Raw genomic sequence first — 19,552 nt, forward strand, 5'->3', positions numbered from 1 at the left:
TTTATTTAACCTAGAAACGACTGGACTTAGGTTTTATTTAACCTAGAAAAGGCTGGACTTAGGTTCTATTTAACCTTCCATACATTGGAAGGATGTAACTGTGTATACTGTTTATGCATTTCATTGTTCTGTAAAACTCTCAGAAATCCCAAAATGATACACATTTGTCTACACGGTTTATAGAGACCTGTCTTGAGAAAGAGCTGAAACGTCAACAATAAACATGCTTCACTTACATCCCATCTTCTTGTTTTCCTGCATGGTTTTATTCCTGCCAATACATTGGATCATTACATTTCATTCCAGTCCTTGCTGTTTATTTCTCCCAGGATGCCATGCTTCCTGTGAGGGCTGCAGTGGGGAGGGGCCTCTGTCTTGTACTTCCTGTCCCGCCCCCAACTTTCTGTTGGCCTCAGGGCTGTGTGCCCCCACCTGCCCACTGGGTTACTATGCCGAAGGAGACAGACGCTGCAGAGGTAAAAAAAAAATGTTTTCTGCCTCCACCCAGGTTTTACAGACCTGTAGACTACATTTACCAGGCTAACATTGTTTACTTCCACTGTGTCCTGCTGGGGTTTTTCCATATGGACCCTGTCTCTTCATCTCCATCTTTAACAGGTTTTACAGACCTGTAGACTACATTTACCAGGCTAACATTGTTTATTTCCACTGTGTCCTGCTGGGGTTTTTCCATATGGCCCCTGTCTCTTCATCTCCATCTTTAACATCATGATGAACGGTGTTTTTCAGCGTGTGGCAGCCAGTGTCTATCCTGTGAGACGGGAGGAGTGTGTACGTCGTGCCGTGACCCAGGCAAGGTTCTGATGTTCGGGGAGTGTCAGTACGACAGCTGTGCCCATCAGTACTACCTCAACACCACCATCCGCACTTGTAGAGGTACAGTAGACCTGACAGTAACCCTAACCTTAACCCCAGCCCATAGAGACAGAACAGTACGACAGCTGTGCCCATCAGTACTACCTCAACACCACCATCCGCACTTGCAGAGGTACAGTAGACCTGACAGTAACCCTAACCTTAACCCCAGCCCATAGAGACAGAACAGTATGACAGCTGTGCCCATCAGTACTACCTCAACACCACCATCCGCACTTACAGAGGTACAGTAGACCTGACAGTAACCCTAACCTTAACCCCAGCCCATAGAGACAGAACAGTACGACAGCTGTGCCCATCAGTACTACCTCAGAGGTAGAGGTACATTAGACCTGACAGTAACCCTAACCTTAACCCCAGCCCATAGAGACAGAACAGTACGACAGCTGTGCCCATCAGTACTACCTCAGAGGTAGAGGTACAGTAGACCTGACAGTAACCCTAACCTTAACCCCAGCCCATAGAGACAGAACAGTACGACAGCTGTGCCCATCAGTACTACCTCAGAGGTAGAGGTACAGTAGACCTGACAGTAACCCTAACCTTAACCCCAGCCCATAGAGACAGAACAGTACGACAGCTGTGCCCATCAGTACTAACCTCAGAGGTAGAGGTAAAGTAGACCTGACAGTAACCCTAACCTTAACCCCAGCCCATAGAGACAGAACAGTACGACAGCTGTGCCCATCAGTACTACCTCAGAGGTAGAGGTACAGTAGACCTGACAGTAACCCTAACCTTAACCCCAGCCCATAGAGACAGAACAGTACGACAGCTGTGCCCATCAGTACTACCTCAGAGGTAGAGGTACAGTAGACCTGACAGTAACCCTAACCTTAACCCCAGCCCATAGAGACAGAACAGTACGACAGCTGTGCCCATCAGTACTACCTCAGAGGTAGAGGTACATTAGACCTGACAGTAATCCTAACCTTAACCCCAGCCCATAGAGACAGAACAGTACGACAGCTGTGCCCATCAGTACTACCTCAGAGGTAGAGGTACATTAGACCTGACAGTAATCCTAACCTTAACCCCAGCCCATAGAGACAGAACAGTACGACAGCTGTGCCCATCAGTACTACCTCAGAGGTAGAGGTAAAGTAGACCTGACAGTAATCCTAACCTTAATCCCAGCCCATAGAGACAGAACAGTACGACAGCTGTGCCCATCAGTACTACCTCAGAGGTAGAGGTAAAGCCCATAGACTGTTGACAGTAACCCTAACCTTAACCCCAGCCCATAGAGACAGAACAGTACGACAGCTGTGCCCATCAGTACTACCTCAGAGGTAGAGGTACAGTAGACCTGACAGTAATCCTAACCTTAACCCCAGCCCATAGAGACAGAACAGTACGACAGCTGTGCCCATCAGTACTACCTCAGAGGTAGAGGTAAAGTAGACCTGACAGTAACCCTAACCTTAACCCCAGCCCATAGAGACAGAACAGTACGACAGCTGTGCCCATCAGTACTACCTCAGAGGTAGAGGTACATTAGACCTGACAGTAACCCTAACCTTAACCCCAGCCCATAGAGACAGAACAGTACGACAGCTGTGCCCATCAGTACTACCTCAGAGGTAGAGGTACAGTAGACCTGACAGTAACCCTAACCTTAACCCCAGCCCATAGAGACAGAACAGTACGACAGCTGTGCCCATCAGTACTACCTCAACACCACCATCCATTTAAGGGGACCTAGTACAGAGCCCTAGAGGTAAAGTAACATTTAGACCTGACAGTAACATTTAAGGGGACCTAGTACAGAGCCCTAGAGGTAAAGTAGACCTACTGAACATCAGAGGTAGAAGGATTATGCTTCACATACATATTTCTAATCATCAAGGTATTAAAAAGCTCAAGATAGACTACAGTATATCTGGGTTAGTGGCACAAAGGAGAAATCCTCACCTAAATTCAGACAACAACAGCACCAACAACACCAACATAAACAACAACAACAACATAAACAACAACAACAGCAACAACAACATAAACAATAACACCAACATAAACAACAACAGCAGCAACAACAAAACCAACTTAAACAACAACAGCACCAACAACAACAGCAACAACAACACCAACATAAACAACAACAACAACATAAACAACAACAGCAACAACAACAACAACAATAACAACAAAACCAACTTAAACAACAACAACAGCAGCAGCAGCAGCAGCAAAAACAACATAAACAACAACACCAACATAAACAACAACAACAGCAACAACATAAACAACAACAACAGCAACAACAACAACAGCATAAACAACAATAACAAAAACATAGACAACAACAGCACCCACATAAACAACAACATAAACAACAAAAACAGCAACAACATAAACAACAACAGCATCAGCAGCAACAGCAACAACAACAACAGTGTTTTAGGAGGATATGACTGCTGTTTGCTAGCGGGCCTCAGCGGCTCCTTTATCTGTGGTGAAATAACGTAATCAGGTTTTTGTCAAGCAAAATCAGCTCCGCCCCTCAGGTATAAAAGCACTTCCCACTCTGCTGACAGAATTAGATAAGTACTACAGAGAGGGAGGGAGTTCATTTCCTACCATTCAGGGAGCCGTGAAGAGGTGTGTGTGTTTTGTGTTTGCATATGTGCTTAAGGGTGTGTTTGTGCGTTTGCGTGCATGTGTGTGTGCGCATGCGTGTGTGAGTGTGCGCGTGTGTGTGTGCGTGCGTGTGTGTGCGTGCGTGCGTGTGTGTGTGATCGGTGGCTGGATAGTATCTCAGCAGGTGTTTCAACACAGCAGCCAGTCAGTCAATACAATCAACACTGTTTATCCCCTGAGCAAGTTACACACACACACACAACCTTGCTACCTGGAAGATCCCCTGAACCCTGGGTAAACCTGGCAAGGTAGAGAGACGGTGCAGCGTCAGACTGTGTTGTCGTTGTTATTGTTATTTTTGTTATTGATGTTGCCCTGTCAGTCTGGGATGTAATAGGATGATGAGGGAGGTGTCTCTCTGTGAGGACACAGAATGAGAAATTAGCCGAGAGAGACAGAAGAGACAGAGAGAGAGAGAGAGAGAGAGAGAGAAAATTAGACAGAGAGAGAGAGAGAGAGAGAGAGAGAGAGAGAGAGAGAGAGAGAGAGAGAGAGAGAGAGAGAGAGAGAGAGAGAGAGAGAGAGAGAGGGAGAGAAAAGGAGACACAGAGAGAGAAGAGGAGACAGAGAGAAAGAGAGAGAGAGAGAGAGAGAGAGAAAAAAGAGAAAAAGAGAGAAAAAGAGAGAGAGAGAAAAGGAGACACAGAGAGAGAGAAGAGGTGTTGTTTTTGTTGAAGACTCCTGAGTTACAGTGTGTCAGCTGTCAGAACTGTCAGGCTTCAATAGGTGATGGTGTTGTGATGGGATTAGTTATTAGGACTTAGTCATCAGATCTTAATCATTAGGACTTTGTCATCAGGACTTAGTCATCAGGATTTAGTCATCAGGACTTAGTCATCAGGACTTAGTCATCAGGATTTAGTCATCAGGACTTAGTCATCAGAACTTAGTCATCAGGACTTAGTCATCAGGACTTAGTCATTAGAACTTAGTCATCAGTATTTAGTCATCAGGAGTTTAATAAGAATGTTTCTCAGGAGTCTGTTTTCACTTCCTCTTTTAGTCTGTCTCTCTCAATTCAATTCAAAGGGCTTTATTGGCATGGGAACACATGTTTACATTGCCAAAGCAAGTTAAATAGATAATAAACAAAAAGGGAAATAAGCAAGGAAAATAAACAATCAGAAAGTATGTTTTTAAAGAATATAGACATTTCAAATGTAATGTTATTGGGTGTATACAGTGCTGTAACAATGTGCAAATAGTTCAACCAATAAATATACAATAGGTTGTTTTTACAATGGTGTTTCTGCTCCACTGGTTGCCCTTTTCTTGTGGCAACAGCTCACACATCTTTCTGCTGAAGTGACACACTGTGGTATTTCATTTAATAGATATGGGAGTTTATCAAGATTGGATTTGTTTTCAAATTGTGGGCAGTGTGCACATAGCCTGTTTTCTCTTGAGAGCCAGGTCTGCCTACGGTGGCCTTCTCTCTCTTCTCTCAATAGCAAGGCTGTGCTCACTGAGTCGGTCTCTCTCTTCTCTCAATAGCAAGGCTGTGCTCACTGAGTCGGTCTCTCTCTTCTCTCAATAGCAAGGCTGTGCTCACTGAGTCGGTCTCTCTCTTCTCTCAATAGCAAGGCTGTGCTCACTGAGTCGGTCTCTCTCTTCTCTCAATAGCAAGGCTGTGCTCACTGAGTCGGTCTCTCTCTTGCTCATTCTGACACTCTCTTTCTGTTTATCTGTTTCTGTCGATGTCTCTCTTTCTCTCCCCCTACTCTTCTCTCCTTTCTCTTCTTTCCTAACCCCTCCCTCCCTCCCTCACTCTCTCCTCCAGAGTGTGATTGGAGCTGTAATGAGTGCGAGGGTCCTCTGCGTACAGATTGTCTACAGTGCATGGAAGGACACGTTCTTCAGGATGGACTCTGCACCCAGGGCTGCTCCCCAGGGTCCTACCAGAATGGGGAGAGATGCCTCAGTAAGTGCCTGAATAGAATGATTGTTTAACAATTACATCTTTCAGTGTTGTCTGTTTTAAGTCAGTTTTACCTTCTAACCTGTGTTATGTTCTCTCATTGTCCCCTCTCTTATTCTGTCAATGCCCCCTCTCTTATTCTGTCAATGTCCCCTCTCTCATTCTGTCAATGTCCCCTCTTTCTCTCTATCTCTCTCTCTCGCTCTCTCTCTGTCAATTTCTCTGTCCCTTTTCTCTCTCTATCAATGTCTCTATCCCCTCACTCTCTCTGTCAATGTCCATGTCCCCTCTCTCTCTCGGTCTCTCTCTCTCTCTCTTTCTATCTGTGCGCCAGGTTGTGATGAACACTGTGAAGTGTGCCACGGGCCAGGCCAGTGTGGGCGATGCCAGACTCCTTATTCCACCCTGCAGGGCCACTGTGTGTTGGAGTGTGGGAGGACATTCTTCTTGGACTCCTCTCTGAAGCTATGTACACGTAAGACTACACAGTAAATCAAAGAGAGTTGAAATCACAGAGTAAAAACATAGTGTTTATAACTGGATTGGGACTGAGTCACTTGAACTCTATTAAGAGTAGCCAGAGACAGGAAGTTAAATCCTTGTATCCACATATGTGGGAGGGACATTAATTGTCCACTGTTGCGGGCATATTTTTTGTTATTGTTTGTTTCAGTATCTGTGTTTAATCATGTACATGGGCTATTTTTTAAATGTACTACTACACAATGATATAGAATATCCATTTTCCCTCAACTAACCTAATCTGTAAATGGTTGGATGTATTGCAACCGTTACCGAGGAGAAGGCTGTTCCTGTTTGCATAACAATAGTTCCCTCCTCCCTGCTCTGACATGCGTTCTGATTGTATGTTGTGGGTGATGTGAACTTGCTGAACAATCCTTCCTCATAAATGAATAGATAAACCAATAGAGATTGGATGTCATATTGCATGCAACTTTAAATGGGACCATATAAACCCCCAAATAGTGTTGAGTTTGACTCCGCAAGAGTTGAATTAACTCTTGCGATTATGTTGTGAGGGTAAACAATACTCAAAATAATTAACTCAAGAATATTGAACGACACTGCGGAGAGTTAAAAAAATAAAATAACATAGTTATTTTCAATGAATACCGTACAGAATGAAACGCAGTGACTCAGAGTTAAATATCAACACTAAATTGAGTATAAATACCACTCTGTAAAAAATAACTCTGTTGCCAGAGTGAGTTTTACTCTTTTTAGACTGGGACCAAATGTTACTCTGTGGCAGAGTGAGTTTTACTCTTTGTAGACTGGGACCAAATGTTACTCTGTGGCAGAGTGAGTTTTACTCTTTGTAGACTGGGACCAAATGTTACTCTGCGGCAGAGTGAGTTTTACTCTTTGTAGACTGGGACCAAATGTTACTCTGCGGCAGAGTGAGTTTTACTCTTTGTAGACTGGGACCAAATGTTACTCTGCGGCAGAGTGAGTTTTACTCTTTGTAGACTGGGACCAAATGTTACTCTGTGGCAGAGTAACATTTTCTTCAATTAAGAGTTTACAATTACTCCATCATATTTTAACCGTGTAATCATTCACTCTATGCAGCTCTGTTTAGGTTTATTCAAACATATGCAGAGACATACATAAAACGTGATGTCATAATGATGTAAACGTAGAAAGATACACATAATACTCTTCGTTTAGAACAAACAGGGGTTTTCAGTCGTTTTTTGTTGTTGAAAGTGTTGTTTTGTTTTTTCTAGTTTCAGCCCAGTTTACATACAGACCCTATTGAGGCTGTCAATCATCATAACTGAGCTTCTGGTTAAGTCACACTTATTGTGTTGTTTTTTCTCTTCCTGTTAACCAGCATGCTCAGCTGACTGTGTGGAGTGTGAGGGGATGGGTCGCTGCACCGTGTGCAGACTGAACACTTACCTAAGAGATGGATACTGTACTCCAGACTGTGGAAACGGTTTCTATAGTGACAAGAAGAGCAGGACTTGCCATGGTAAGCTCTGGTGTATACATGTAGAGAAAACAGGAGAGGACCTAGTGCCATGCCCTAGGGGACACCAGTAGACAGAACAGGAGAGTAACTAGTACCAAGCCCTGGGGGATACCAGTAGACAGAACAGGAGAGGACCTAGTACCATGCCCTGGCGGACACCAGTAGACAGAACCGGAGAGGACCTAGTACCAAGCCCTGGGGGATACCAGTGTTGTGTCTCTGACTGATTAAATTTTATGACATGCTATTTTATCAAATCGATCTCCTAACATTGAATTGATTACGTGATTGAATTAAACCATGCAACAATTAAACCAGGGCACCACGGAAGCATTCATTTATATAGAGTGGTTATCTCCCGAATCCACTGTCTTAAAATCTGAAGATCTTTTATATCAACAACACTCAATTATTAATTGTCACCTCGATTGGTCTCATTCGGATTATCGTAAATTCTTGGTTATCTGCACAAACCCTAGCTTATAAATTGAATCATCAATACACAAATTGGCTTAATTATGTATCTACTGAAGACCTAAATAATCACACAAAAAATACATATATATATATGTATATATACATAGGATAGATCACACATCGATTACTAATCATGTCATAAAAAGCCCCTAGTGGGTTAACCCGGTATGACGGCTGGTTACACAAAGGAAGGGGGTTGGGTTTGAATGAAAGAGCCGGAAGACTGAGGGACAAAGGGACTGAATCTCTATCAGACCTTGAGAAGCTATGCTACCGTAAATACAGAATCTTATGCATTCTAATAACCGGCCATTCAGAAAAGAAAAAATATATATATTTACTCTGCGCTGCACTTCGAAAGATGGGTCGAAGATGGAAGACTGGTTTACCTAGCAGAAATCGCCATTGTCCTTTGAAGAATCTTTCTGGTCAAAGTGTTGTAGAGCGGATACGTTGAAGTACGCTGTCGTTCTTCAGAGATTGTCTGTCCTTTTCTAGGCCACGTACGTTTACAGCTGCAGCTGATAACTCGATGTCTAGGATGTATAACTTCTTTAGTGAATAATCATTCATAGTTCATAACAAGTTGCCATAATCAACTCATGCTGTATTCTGGTTCGTCTAGTCAAACTTCACCATTCCAGCGTGGTGATCACCACCTCTACATTGAAATGAGCCCTTTTAAATGTATTGACTCCAGTTCTCACGTCATCAGGAACTAAAGTTTACTTCCGTCAACGGGCTTTTGTACTGGGGGAGAGAAGGGCGTGTTTCATAGTTCTCAAAAAAAGTCTGTTCACTTGGGCGTGACCACTGAGTGAGCATAAGTTTACTCATGAAAACAATTCTCTCATTTAGAAGCTAAAATTACATTTAATCTTTTCACAAATAGTTTCATATTTAAACATTTAAATTGCACAGCAATTCCATGTGAATAGAATGTGTAGACTTTCCAAGATACAATTGATGTTGTCCTGTCATCAGATATAATGTCCCAGACGACAACTGATCTGACAGAATATTCTTTAAGTACCAACGGACACTTTCAACTGGTTGAGAAAGAGACATATTGTTCCATTCCCCAACCTTTTGATGTTACCATACTCTCTCTATGTTAGCAAAGGGCTTTCCAAGAGTCCATTCTGAGTGGAGAGAAAAGGGGAAAATGTATTTATGGGGAGGTCATAAACCTCACCCAACAGACCTAGTACAGAGCCCTGGGGGACACCAGTAGCGGGACATTAAAGAGGACCTAGTACAGAACCCTGGGGACACCAATAGTGAGAAATTAAAGAGGACCTAGTACAGAGCCCTGGGGGACACCAGTAGTGGGACATTAAAGAGGACCTAATACAGAGCCCTGGAGGACACCAGTAGTGAGACATTTAAGGGGACCTAGTACAGAGCCCTGGAGGACACCAGTAGTGAGACATTTAAGGGGACCTAGTACAGAGCCCTGGGGAACACCAATAGTGAGACATTAAAGAGGACCTAGTACAGAGCCCTGGGGAACATGAGTAGTGATACATTAAAGAGGACCTAGTACAGAGCCCTGGGGAACATGAGTAGTGATACATTAAACAGGACCTAGTACAGAGCCCTGGGGGACGCCAATAATGTGACAGAACATTTCTTCATTCATTGTAAACTTATCGTAGGACACTCGGGACTCTTATCTCCCTCCCTCCTTTTCTTCCTCCCTCTTCTACCATCCCTCTCTTTCTTGCTCTTTCCCCCTCCCTCCCTCCCTCCCCCTCCCTACCTCTTCCCTCTCCTTATTCATTTCCTCCCTCCATCCAGCTAACAGCCAGCCCCCAACCCTGCATATCAGTAGCTCTCTGCTGGTACCAATTGGAGGGACTAAACCCCTGGACTCAACCATACTCTCTGCCCAGGATCAAGACAGGTAGGAGACTGAACTAAATTTATCCCACCCTTCTCTCTGCTAAAAGTATGATCTGTGATATTTATCAAATTATTTTGATGTAATGTTGACCTGCCAGCCCTCCAGAGAGCTTGGTCTTCCAGCTGCTGCAGCCCCCTGCTACAGGCCGTATGGTTGTCCTAGAGGGGGGCAGGGAGATAGAGATGTCCCGTGACGATACCTTCTCCTGGGCACAGCTACAGAGCAGACAGGTCCGCTTCACTCACGACAAGGACCAGGCCAAGTGAGTATACTGAGAAAGAAATGTCTCTCCATCTCAATATATGTTTCTTCCTTTCTTTTTCCTCTCTCTCTCTCTCTCTCTCTCTCTCTCTCTCTCTCTCTCTCTCTCTCTCTCTCTCTCTCTCTCTCTCTCTCTCTCTCTCTCTGTGTCTCTCTCTCTGTCTCTGTTCCCTCTCCATTTATCTGTCTCTCTCTGTCTCTCTCTCTCTCTGTTTCCCTCTCTCTCTCTCTCTCTCTCTCTCTCTCTCTCTCTCTCTCTCTCTCTCTCTCTCTCTCTCTCTCTCTCTCTCTCTTTCTCTCTCTCTCTCTCTTTGTCTCTCTCTCTCTGTCTCTTTCTGTCTCTAATGTGTGTATGTATTGTGTCGTTGCATTGTTCCAGGAGTGGACAGTTCACCCTGCGTGTAGCTGACCCCCAGCTCTTTTCCCAACCAGAGACCATTCAGGTCCAGGCAGTGTCGATGCAGGTACAATATACAACACACAAACAATTGTATTGACACCTACAATAAGTGCCTTGGTTGCCCAAATATGAACCTTGCCCTGCCTCGTTCATAACCAGAGCAACCCTACCCTGCCTCATTCATAAACACAGAGGAAGGTTAGCCTAGCCCTCCTCGCATGTTTCAGAGGGGATTTCTAAATGATTGTTGGATTGTAGCTTAGCGCTTAGCACGCTAGCATGTTGTGGCATGCAGTAGTAGGCACCCATAGTCAGTATGCAACCAGCCATGTCCAATGATGCTGTTTCACCCCTAGCTCTGCAGCTAGGCATGACTCTCCAGCCACAACAAGGTGTGTGTGTATACATTGAAAAATAACACATATTTATTTATTTAATCTTTATTTAACTAGGCAAGTCAGTAAAGAACAGATTCTTACTTGCAATGACAGCCTATAGTGAATTGCAAAGACCAGAGCTCTCTGGGGCTGCATCCCAAGGTAACCGTATACATGATTTAACATGGTATTACACCACTCTGAAGGGGCAACGGTAAACATGATTTAACATGGCATTACACCACTCTGGTCTGAAGGGGCAACGGTAAACATGATTTAACATGGCATTACACCACTCTGGTCTGAAGGGGCAACGGTAAACATGATTTAACATGGCATTACACCACTCTGGTCTGACGGGCAACGGTAAACATGATTTAACATGGCATTACACCACTCTGGTCTGAAGGGGCAACGGTAAACATGATTTAACATGGCATTACACCACACTGGTCTGAAGGGGCAACGGTAAACATGATTTAACATGGCATTACACCACTCTGGTCTGAAGGGGCAACGGTAAACATGATTTAACATGGCATTACACCACACTGGTCTGAAGGGGCAACGGTAAACATGATTTAACATGGCATTACACCACTCTGAAGGGGCAACGGTAAACATGATTTAACATGGCATTACACCACTCTGGTCTGAAGGGGCAACGGTAAACATGATTTAACATGGCATTACACCACTCTGGTCTGAAGGGGCAACGGTAAACATGATTTAACATGGCATTACACCACTCTGGTCTGAAGGGGCAACGGTAAACATGATTTAACATGGCATTACACCACTCTGGTCTGAAGGGGCAACGGTAAACATGATTTAACATGGCATTACACCACACTGGTCTGAAGGGGCAACGGTAAACATGATTTAACATGGTATTACACCACTCTGGTCTGAAGGGGCAATGGTGTGCCTAATTTTGCAGGGCGTAGAGCTGTACAGTTACACCACTGAAGGGGAGACCAATAAATCAAACTTCCTTTGTGATGTATTCCCTCCTTACCTCATCCCCAGGCTATAGTACACAGTATACACCAGGCTATAGCACACAGTATACACCAGGCTATAGTACACAGTATATACCAGGCTATAGCACATAGTATACACCAGGCTATAGTACACAGTATATACCAGGCTATAGTACACAGTATACACCAGGCTATAGTACACAGTATATACCAGGCTATAGCACACAGTATATACCAGGCTATAGTACACAGTATACACCAGGCTATAGTACACAGTATATACCAGGCTATAGTGCACAGTATACACCAGGCTATAGTACACAGTATACACCAGGCTATAGTACACAGTATACACCAGGCTATAGTACACAGTATATACCAGGCTATAGTGCACAGTATACACCAGGCTATAGTACACAGTATACACCAGGCTATAGTACACAGTATATACCAGGCTATAGCACACAGTATACACCAGGCTATAGTACACAGTATACACCAGGCTATAGTACACAGTATATACCAGGCTATAGTACACAGTATATACCAGGCTATAGCACACAGTATATACCAGGCTATAGTACACAGTATACACCAGGCTATAGTACACAGTATATACCAGGCTATAGCACACAGTATATACCAGGCTATAGTACACAGTATATACCAGGCTATAGCACACAGTATATACCAGGCTATAGTACACAGTATATACCAGGCTATAGTACACAGTATACACCAGGCTATAGTACACAGTGTATATACCAGGCTATAGGCTATAGTACACAGTATATACCAGGCTATAGTACACAGTATATACCAGGCTATAGTACACAGTATATACCAGGCTATAGTACACAGTATATACCAGGCTATAGTACACAGTATATACCAGGCTATAGCACACAGTATATACCAGGCTATAGTACACAGTATATACCAGGCTATAGTACACAGTATACACCAGGCTATAGTACACAGTATATACCAGGCTATAGTACACAGTATATACCAGGCTATAGCACACAGTATATACCAGGCTATAGCACACAGTATACACCAGGCTATAGTGCACAGTATACACCAGGCTATAGTACACTGTATACACCAGGCTATAGTACACAGTATACACCAGGCTATAGTACACAGTATACACCAGGCTATAGTACACAGTATACACCAGGCTATAGTACACAGTATACACCAGGCTATAGTACACAGTATACACCAGGCTATAGTACACAGTGTATACCAGGCTATAGTACACAGTATACACCAGGCTATAGTACACAGTATACACCAGGCTATAGTACACAGTATACACCAGGCTATAGTACACAGTATACACCAGGCTATAGTACACAGTATATACCAGGCTATAGTGCACAGTATACACCAGGCTATAGTACACAGTATACACCAGGCTATAGTACACAGTATACACCAGGCTATAGTACACAGTATACACCAGGCTATAGTACACAGTATACACCAGGCTATAGTACACAGTATACACCAGGCTATAGTACACAGTATACACCAGGCTATAGTACACAGTATACACCAGGCTATAGTACACAGTATACACCAGGCTATAGTACACAGTATACACCAGGCTATAGTACACAGTATACACCAGGCTATAGTACACAGTATACACCAGGCTATAGTACACAGTGTATACCAGGCTATAGTACACAGTATACACCAGGCTATAGTACACAGTATACACCAGGCTATAGTACACTATAGTATACACCAGGCTATAGTACACAGTATACACCAGGCTATAGTATACACAGTATATACCAGGCTATAGTACACAGTATACACCAGGCTATAGTACACAGTATACACCAGGCTATAGTACACAGTGTATACCAGGCTATAGTACACAGTATACACCAGGCTATAGTACACAGTATACACCAGGCTATAGTACACTGTATACACCAGGCTATAGTACACAGTATACACCAGGCTATAGTACACAGTGTATACCAGGCTATAGTACACAGTATACACCAGGCTATAGTACACAGTATACACCAGGCTATAGTACACAGTGTATACCAGGCTATAGTACACAGTATACACCAGGCTATAGTACACAGTGTATACCAGGCTATAGTACACAGTATACACCAGGCTATAGTACACAGTATACACCAGGCTATATAGTATACACAGGCTATAGTACCAGTATACACCAGGCTATAGTACACAGTGTATACCAGGCTATAGTACACAGTATACACCAGGCTATAGTACACAGTATATACCAGGCTATAGTACACAGTATATACCAGGCTATAGTACACAGTATATACCAGGCTATAGTACACAGGCTATACACACAGGCTATAGGCTATAGTACACAGTGTATACCAGGCTATAGTACACAGTATACACCAGGCTATAGTACACAGTGTATACCAGGCTATAGTACACAGTATACACCAGGCTATAGTACACAGTGTATACCAGGCTATAGTACACAGTATACACCAGGCTATAGTACACAGTGTATACCAGGCTATAGTACACAGTATATACCAGGCTATAGTACACAGCTATAGGCACACAGTATACCAGGCTATAGTACACAGTGTATACCAGGCTATAGTACACAGTATACACCAGGCTATAGTACACAGTGTACACCAGGCTATAGTACACAGTATACACCAGGCTATAGTACACAGTGTATACCAGGCTATAGTACACAGTGTATACCAGGCTATAGCACACAGTATACACCAGGCTATAGTACACAGTGTATACCAGGCTATAGTACACAGTGTATACCAGGCTATAGTACACAGTGTATACCAGGCTATAGTACACAGTGTATACCAGGCTATAGTACACAGTATACACCAGGCTATAGTACACAGTATACACCAGGCTATAGTACACAGTATACACCAGGCTATAGTACACAGTGTATACCAGGCTATAGTACACAGTGTATACCAGGCTATAGTACACAGTGTATACCAGGCTATAGTACACAGTATACACCAGGCTATAGTACACAGTATACACCAGGCTATAGTACACAGTGTATACCAGGCTATAGTACACAGTATATACCAGGCTATTACAGACTGCATATAACATCAGTGGTGGAAAAAGTCATACTTGAGTAAAAGTATAGATACCTTAATAGAAAGTTACTCAAGAAAAAGTGGAAGTCACACAGTAAAATACTACTTGAGTAAAAGTATAGATACCTTAATAGAAAGTTACTCAAGAAAAAGTGGAAGTCACACAGTAAAATACTACTTGAGTAAAAGTATAGATACCTTAATAGAAAGTTACTCAAGTAAAAGTGAAAGTCACACAGTAAAATACTACTTGAGTAAAAGTCTAAAAGTATTCAGTTTAAAGTATACTTATGTATCAAAAGTAAAAGTATAAATCATTTAAAATTCCTTAATTAAAAAATCTAATCAAATCAAAAATTGTATTGGTCACATACACATGGTTAGCCGACAGTGCAGTAATATCTAACAAGTAATCTAACAATTTGGCCTTCCTGTGACATCGGGTGCTGTAGGTGTCATGGAGGGCAGGTAGTCTGCCCCCGGTGATGTGCTGTGTAGACCTCACTACCCTCTGGAGAGCCTTGCGGTTGAGGGCGGAGCAGTTGCCGTACCAGGCGGTGATACGGCCCGACAGTATGCTCTCAATTGTGCATCTGTAAAAGTTTGTCAGGGTTTTAGGTGACAAGCCACATTTCTTCAGCCTCCTGAGGTTGCGCTGTTGCGCCTTCTTCACCACCCTTTCAGTTTGTCTGTATGTTGTGTACGCCCAGGAACTTAAAACTTTCCATGTAAAAGTTGTCCAAAATATAAATAATAACGTAAAGTACAGATACACCCCAAAAAACTACTTAAGTAGTACTTTAAAGTATTTTTACTTAAGTAAGTTACACCGCTGTGTATCAGGCTATTACACACAGCGCATTAAAGGCTGATACATTATGAATTTAAATTTGGCCCCAGTGGGAGTGACCTGACTGAGTAAAGTATCTGTCTGTGGGAGATGATTGGTTGCACGATTAAGCCAATGCGTCGTGAGTTTTCTCCCTGTCTTTCCGTATCGGCTAACGAAGGCCACGTTTATCCATCAGTCTGGAAATGGGATTAATTCACTCCTGATAAATGTTCGGCAGTTTGGCAGAGGCCAATTTAAATGAGTGACTGCTGTTGGAGTTGGCGCCTTATTGTGAGATGTGCCTGACTGTACCTATAACACACAGATACAGCACAGTGAGAAACGTTTCCCTCCGAGTAGGCGGTCTTCCGCTCTGACACTCGCTCGCTAAATGAGAGCGAGAGAGATCACCACTTAAACCCGTTGTACGTCAACTTCAACACTGTTTCCATCGTGTAACAGCTCAGGTAGCCTTTTCTTAAGTAGGGATAATAGCTTCACCTTGTGTTCTGTTATATCAACAGCCAGGCTGACAGCTGGCAGAGGATTGGCCATGTTTCACCACTGTGGAAATATTTACTTTTACAATTTGAGTAATTTAGCAGACACTTATCCAGTGGGACTTAATAGTCAGTGCAATCAACTAAGTACTAACTATGGGAAAAATGACCCCACATATCGCTGTCATTTCAAGTATGGCCTTCTTTGAATGTCAGACAGAAAGTGATCAGAAGAATGTGTTCTCGTAACGGTAGGGGCCTCTCTGAGATGGTTCTGCCATCCCTACGGTTTCACCATCTCCAATATAGTGTCGAAATGTTGGCCCTTGTTTTAGAATCGGGGCCAGTTCTGTTGCTGGTGATGTTCTGCCGTTCCTTATCTAATTCAGTTTTACAGTTGAGTACGACAGAGACAGAGTGCTACAGGAATTATATTCCTCTATGTTCAGAGGAGTTATCCGGCGCCGACAGAGATGGCCGCCTCGCTTCGCGTTCCTAGGAAACTATGCAGTTTTTTGTTTTTTAAATTGTTAGTTAGATTACTTGTTGGTTATCACTGCATTGTCGGAAATAGAAGCACAAGCATTTCGCTACGCTCGCATTAACATCTGCTAACCATGTGTATGTGAGAAATACAATTTGATTTGATTTGATTTAATACCCAATTAAAATGAAACACTGTCAATTCAGTACTAGGGTTAAAAGAAAATTCATACATCTACACAGTAACATAATAGTATTCTGATTAGTCAGTCCTGATTGAAATGTATACATAATTAGTCATTATCGATAAAAAAATCCCTTAACACAGAGTTCACCTCTTCTCCACCTAATTCTGGTTAAATGTTTTGTGCAGCCCCTCTCCCATTTCAACTATCAAGTCCAGAAATGTTTTCATTCCTGTGTTTAGGGACAATTTCTTTGTTATCTAAAAGAACAATGAGCAACGCTTTGTAAAAGGCCTAAATCAGTGAATTGTAACTCTGCTTCCCTCACCTGTCACACAGCCCCCACAGATTCTTACCAACAATCCTGTGCTGGTGGACGGAGGGGAGACGGCGATCATCTCCAAGGCCGTGCTTCAGATCGACGACCCAGACAACCCTCAGGTATGTGTGTCTGTCTGTGTGTGTGTATGCATGTCTGTGTGTCTGTGTGTGTGTGTGTGTGTGTGTGTGTGTGTGTGTGTGTGTGTGTGTGTGTGTGTGTGTGTGTGTGTGTGTGTGTGTGTGTGTGTGTGTGTGTGTGTGTGTGTGTGTGTGTGTGTGTGTGTGTGTGTGTGTGTGTGTGTCTAAACATCCCCTTGTGTGTGCCTCTTCCTCGCAGGATGTCCTGGTCATGGTTCTGGACCCGCCCCAACATGGCCGCCTGACCCGTCTCAATGGCGACCTGGCGCTGAGCCAGTTCAAGATGGAGGAGTTGTCACGGGAACAGGTGCAGTATGTCCATGATGGGTCGCCAGGGCAACAGGACAGGATGCTGCTACAGGTCAACGATGGAAACAGCTACCAGAACATTCTAATGCAGATCAGCATTACTCAGAAGGTAGGAGGGAGGGAGGGAGGGAGGGAGGGAGGGAGGGAGGGAGGGAGGGAGGGAGGGAGGGGGAGGGAGGGAGAGAGAGGGAGAGAGAGAGAGAGAGAGAGAGAGAGAGAGAGAGAAAGAAAGAAAGAAAGAAAGAAAGAGAGAGAGAGAGAGAGAGAGAGAGAGAGAGAGAGAGAGAGAGAGAGAGAGAGAGAGAGAGAGAGAGAGAGATTGTATGTTTTTTGCATGACTGTCAGATCATATCATGTTAAATGCTGTTTCACGCGAGTGAATGCAAACACTTTATTTCATAAACAAAGTTATGTAAAACCCAATGCCCCCGTGTGAAAAAGTAGTTGCCTTCCTGTAGTTGTTGATCAGTCTCTCACGTTGCTGTGGAGAGACTGTATACCAGTAACTCTTCCATGCAGAACTGCTGGACCCAAGCAACATTTATGGGTTTTCAAGCCTGATCTGCTCATTTCACGTCCTGCCACAACATCCCAATTAGGATTAGGTCTGGACTTTGACTAAGCCAATCCTGGTTCATGGTTGCGTTCTATTAAGGCGACTTGTCCAGGTCCTTAGGCAGTAAGGCGTCCCCAAACCATCTCTAAATATTCCATACGTAATCTGGGGCAGTTGTGGGATGTGATAAATCCCAAATGAACCCAACAACTCACATCAAAAACACTTTTAAAATCAATGAAGCTGGTACAACAGATGAGAAGGTTTAGGTTAAAATGTCGATCAACTATTGGGCTGTTTCTTCACATTATAAGTGCAGCAGTAGGCTATAGCAGTAGGCTAGCAGTAGACTATAGCAATAGGCTATAGCAATAGGCTATAGCAATAGGCTATAGCAGTAGGCTATATCAGTAGGCTATAGCAGTAGGCTAGCAGTATGCTATAGCAGTAGGCTATAGCAGTAGGCTATAGCAGTAGGCTATATCAGTAGGGTATAGCAGTAGGCTAGCAGTATGCTATAACAGTAGGCTAGCAATATGCTATAGCAGAAGGCTAGCAGTAGGCTATAGTAGTAGGCTATAGCAGTAGGCTATAGCAGTAGGCTATAGCAGTAGGCTAGCAGTATGGCATAGCAGTAGGCTAGCAGTAGGCTATAGTAGTAGGCTATATCAGTAGGGTATAGCAGTAGGCTATAGCAGTAGGCTAGCAGTATGGCATAGCAGTAGGCTAGCAGTAGGCTATAGTAGTAGGCTATATCAGTAGGGTATAGCAGTAGGCTAGCAGTATGCTATAACAGTAGGCTAGCAGTATGCTATAGCAGTAGGCTATAACAGTAGGGTATAGCAGTAGGGTGTAGCAGTAGGCTATAGCAGTAGGGTATAGCAGTAGGCTAGCAGTATGTTATAACAGTAGGCTAGCAGTATGCTATAACAGTAGGCTAGCAGTAGGCTAGCAGTAGGCTAGCAGTAGGCTATAGCAGTAGGCTATAGCAGTAGGCTATATCAGTAGGCTAGCAGTAGGCTATATCAGTAGGCTAGCAGTAGACTATAGCAGTAGGCTAGCAGTAGGCTATAGCAGTAGGCTAGCAGTATGCTATAGCAGTAGGCTAGCAGTAGGCTATAGCAGTAGGCTAGCAGTATGCTATACCATTATGCTATAGCAGTAGGCTAGCAGTAGGCTAGCAGTAGGCTATAGCAGTAGGCTAGCAGTATGCTATAACAGTAGGCTATAACAGTAGGCTAAAAGTATGCTATAACAGTA

General features: G+C 43.5%; 1 protein-coding gene across 1 annotated transcript in view; it reads left to right on the top strand.

Moving 5' to 3' along the window:
• LOC124034958 (extracellular matrix organizing protein FRAS1-like) overlaps window positions 1-19,552 on the top strand; it is a 165,402-nt gene that overhangs the window by 133,335 nt on the left and 12,515 nt on the right. Inside the window, exons 19-28 of the mRNA XM_046348349.1 lie at window positions 330-476; window positions 751-897; window positions 5,318-5,458; window positions 5,790-5,930; window positions 7,314-7,454; window positions 9,732-9,837; window positions 9,935-10,099; window positions 10,478-10,562; window positions 17,308-17,409; window positions 17,627-17,845. Of these exons, the coding sequence (XP_046204305.1) occupies window positions 330-476; window positions 751-897; window positions 5,318-5,458; window positions 5,790-5,930; window positions 7,314-7,454; window positions 9,732-9,837; window positions 9,935-10,099; window positions 10,478-10,562; window positions 17,308-17,409; window positions 17,627-17,845 (1,394 nt within the window). The remainder of the gene's footprint in view (window positions 1-329; window positions 477-750; window positions 898-5,317; window positions 5,459-5,789; window positions 5,931-7,313; window positions 7,455-9,731; window positions 9,838-9,934; window positions 10,100-10,477; window positions 10,563-17,307; window positions 17,410-17,626; window positions 17,846-19,552) is intronic.

The sequence above is a fragment of the Oncorhynchus gorbuscha genome, linkage group LG05 (genome assembly GCF_021184085.1).
Source record: "Oncorhynchus gorbuscha isolate QuinsamMale2020 ecotype Even-year linkage group LG05, OgorEven_v1.0, whole genome shotgun sequence".
NCBI classification, from domain to species: domain Eukaryota; kingdom Metazoa; phylum Chordata; class Actinopteri; order Salmoniformes; family Salmonidae; genus Oncorhynchus; species Oncorhynchus gorbuscha.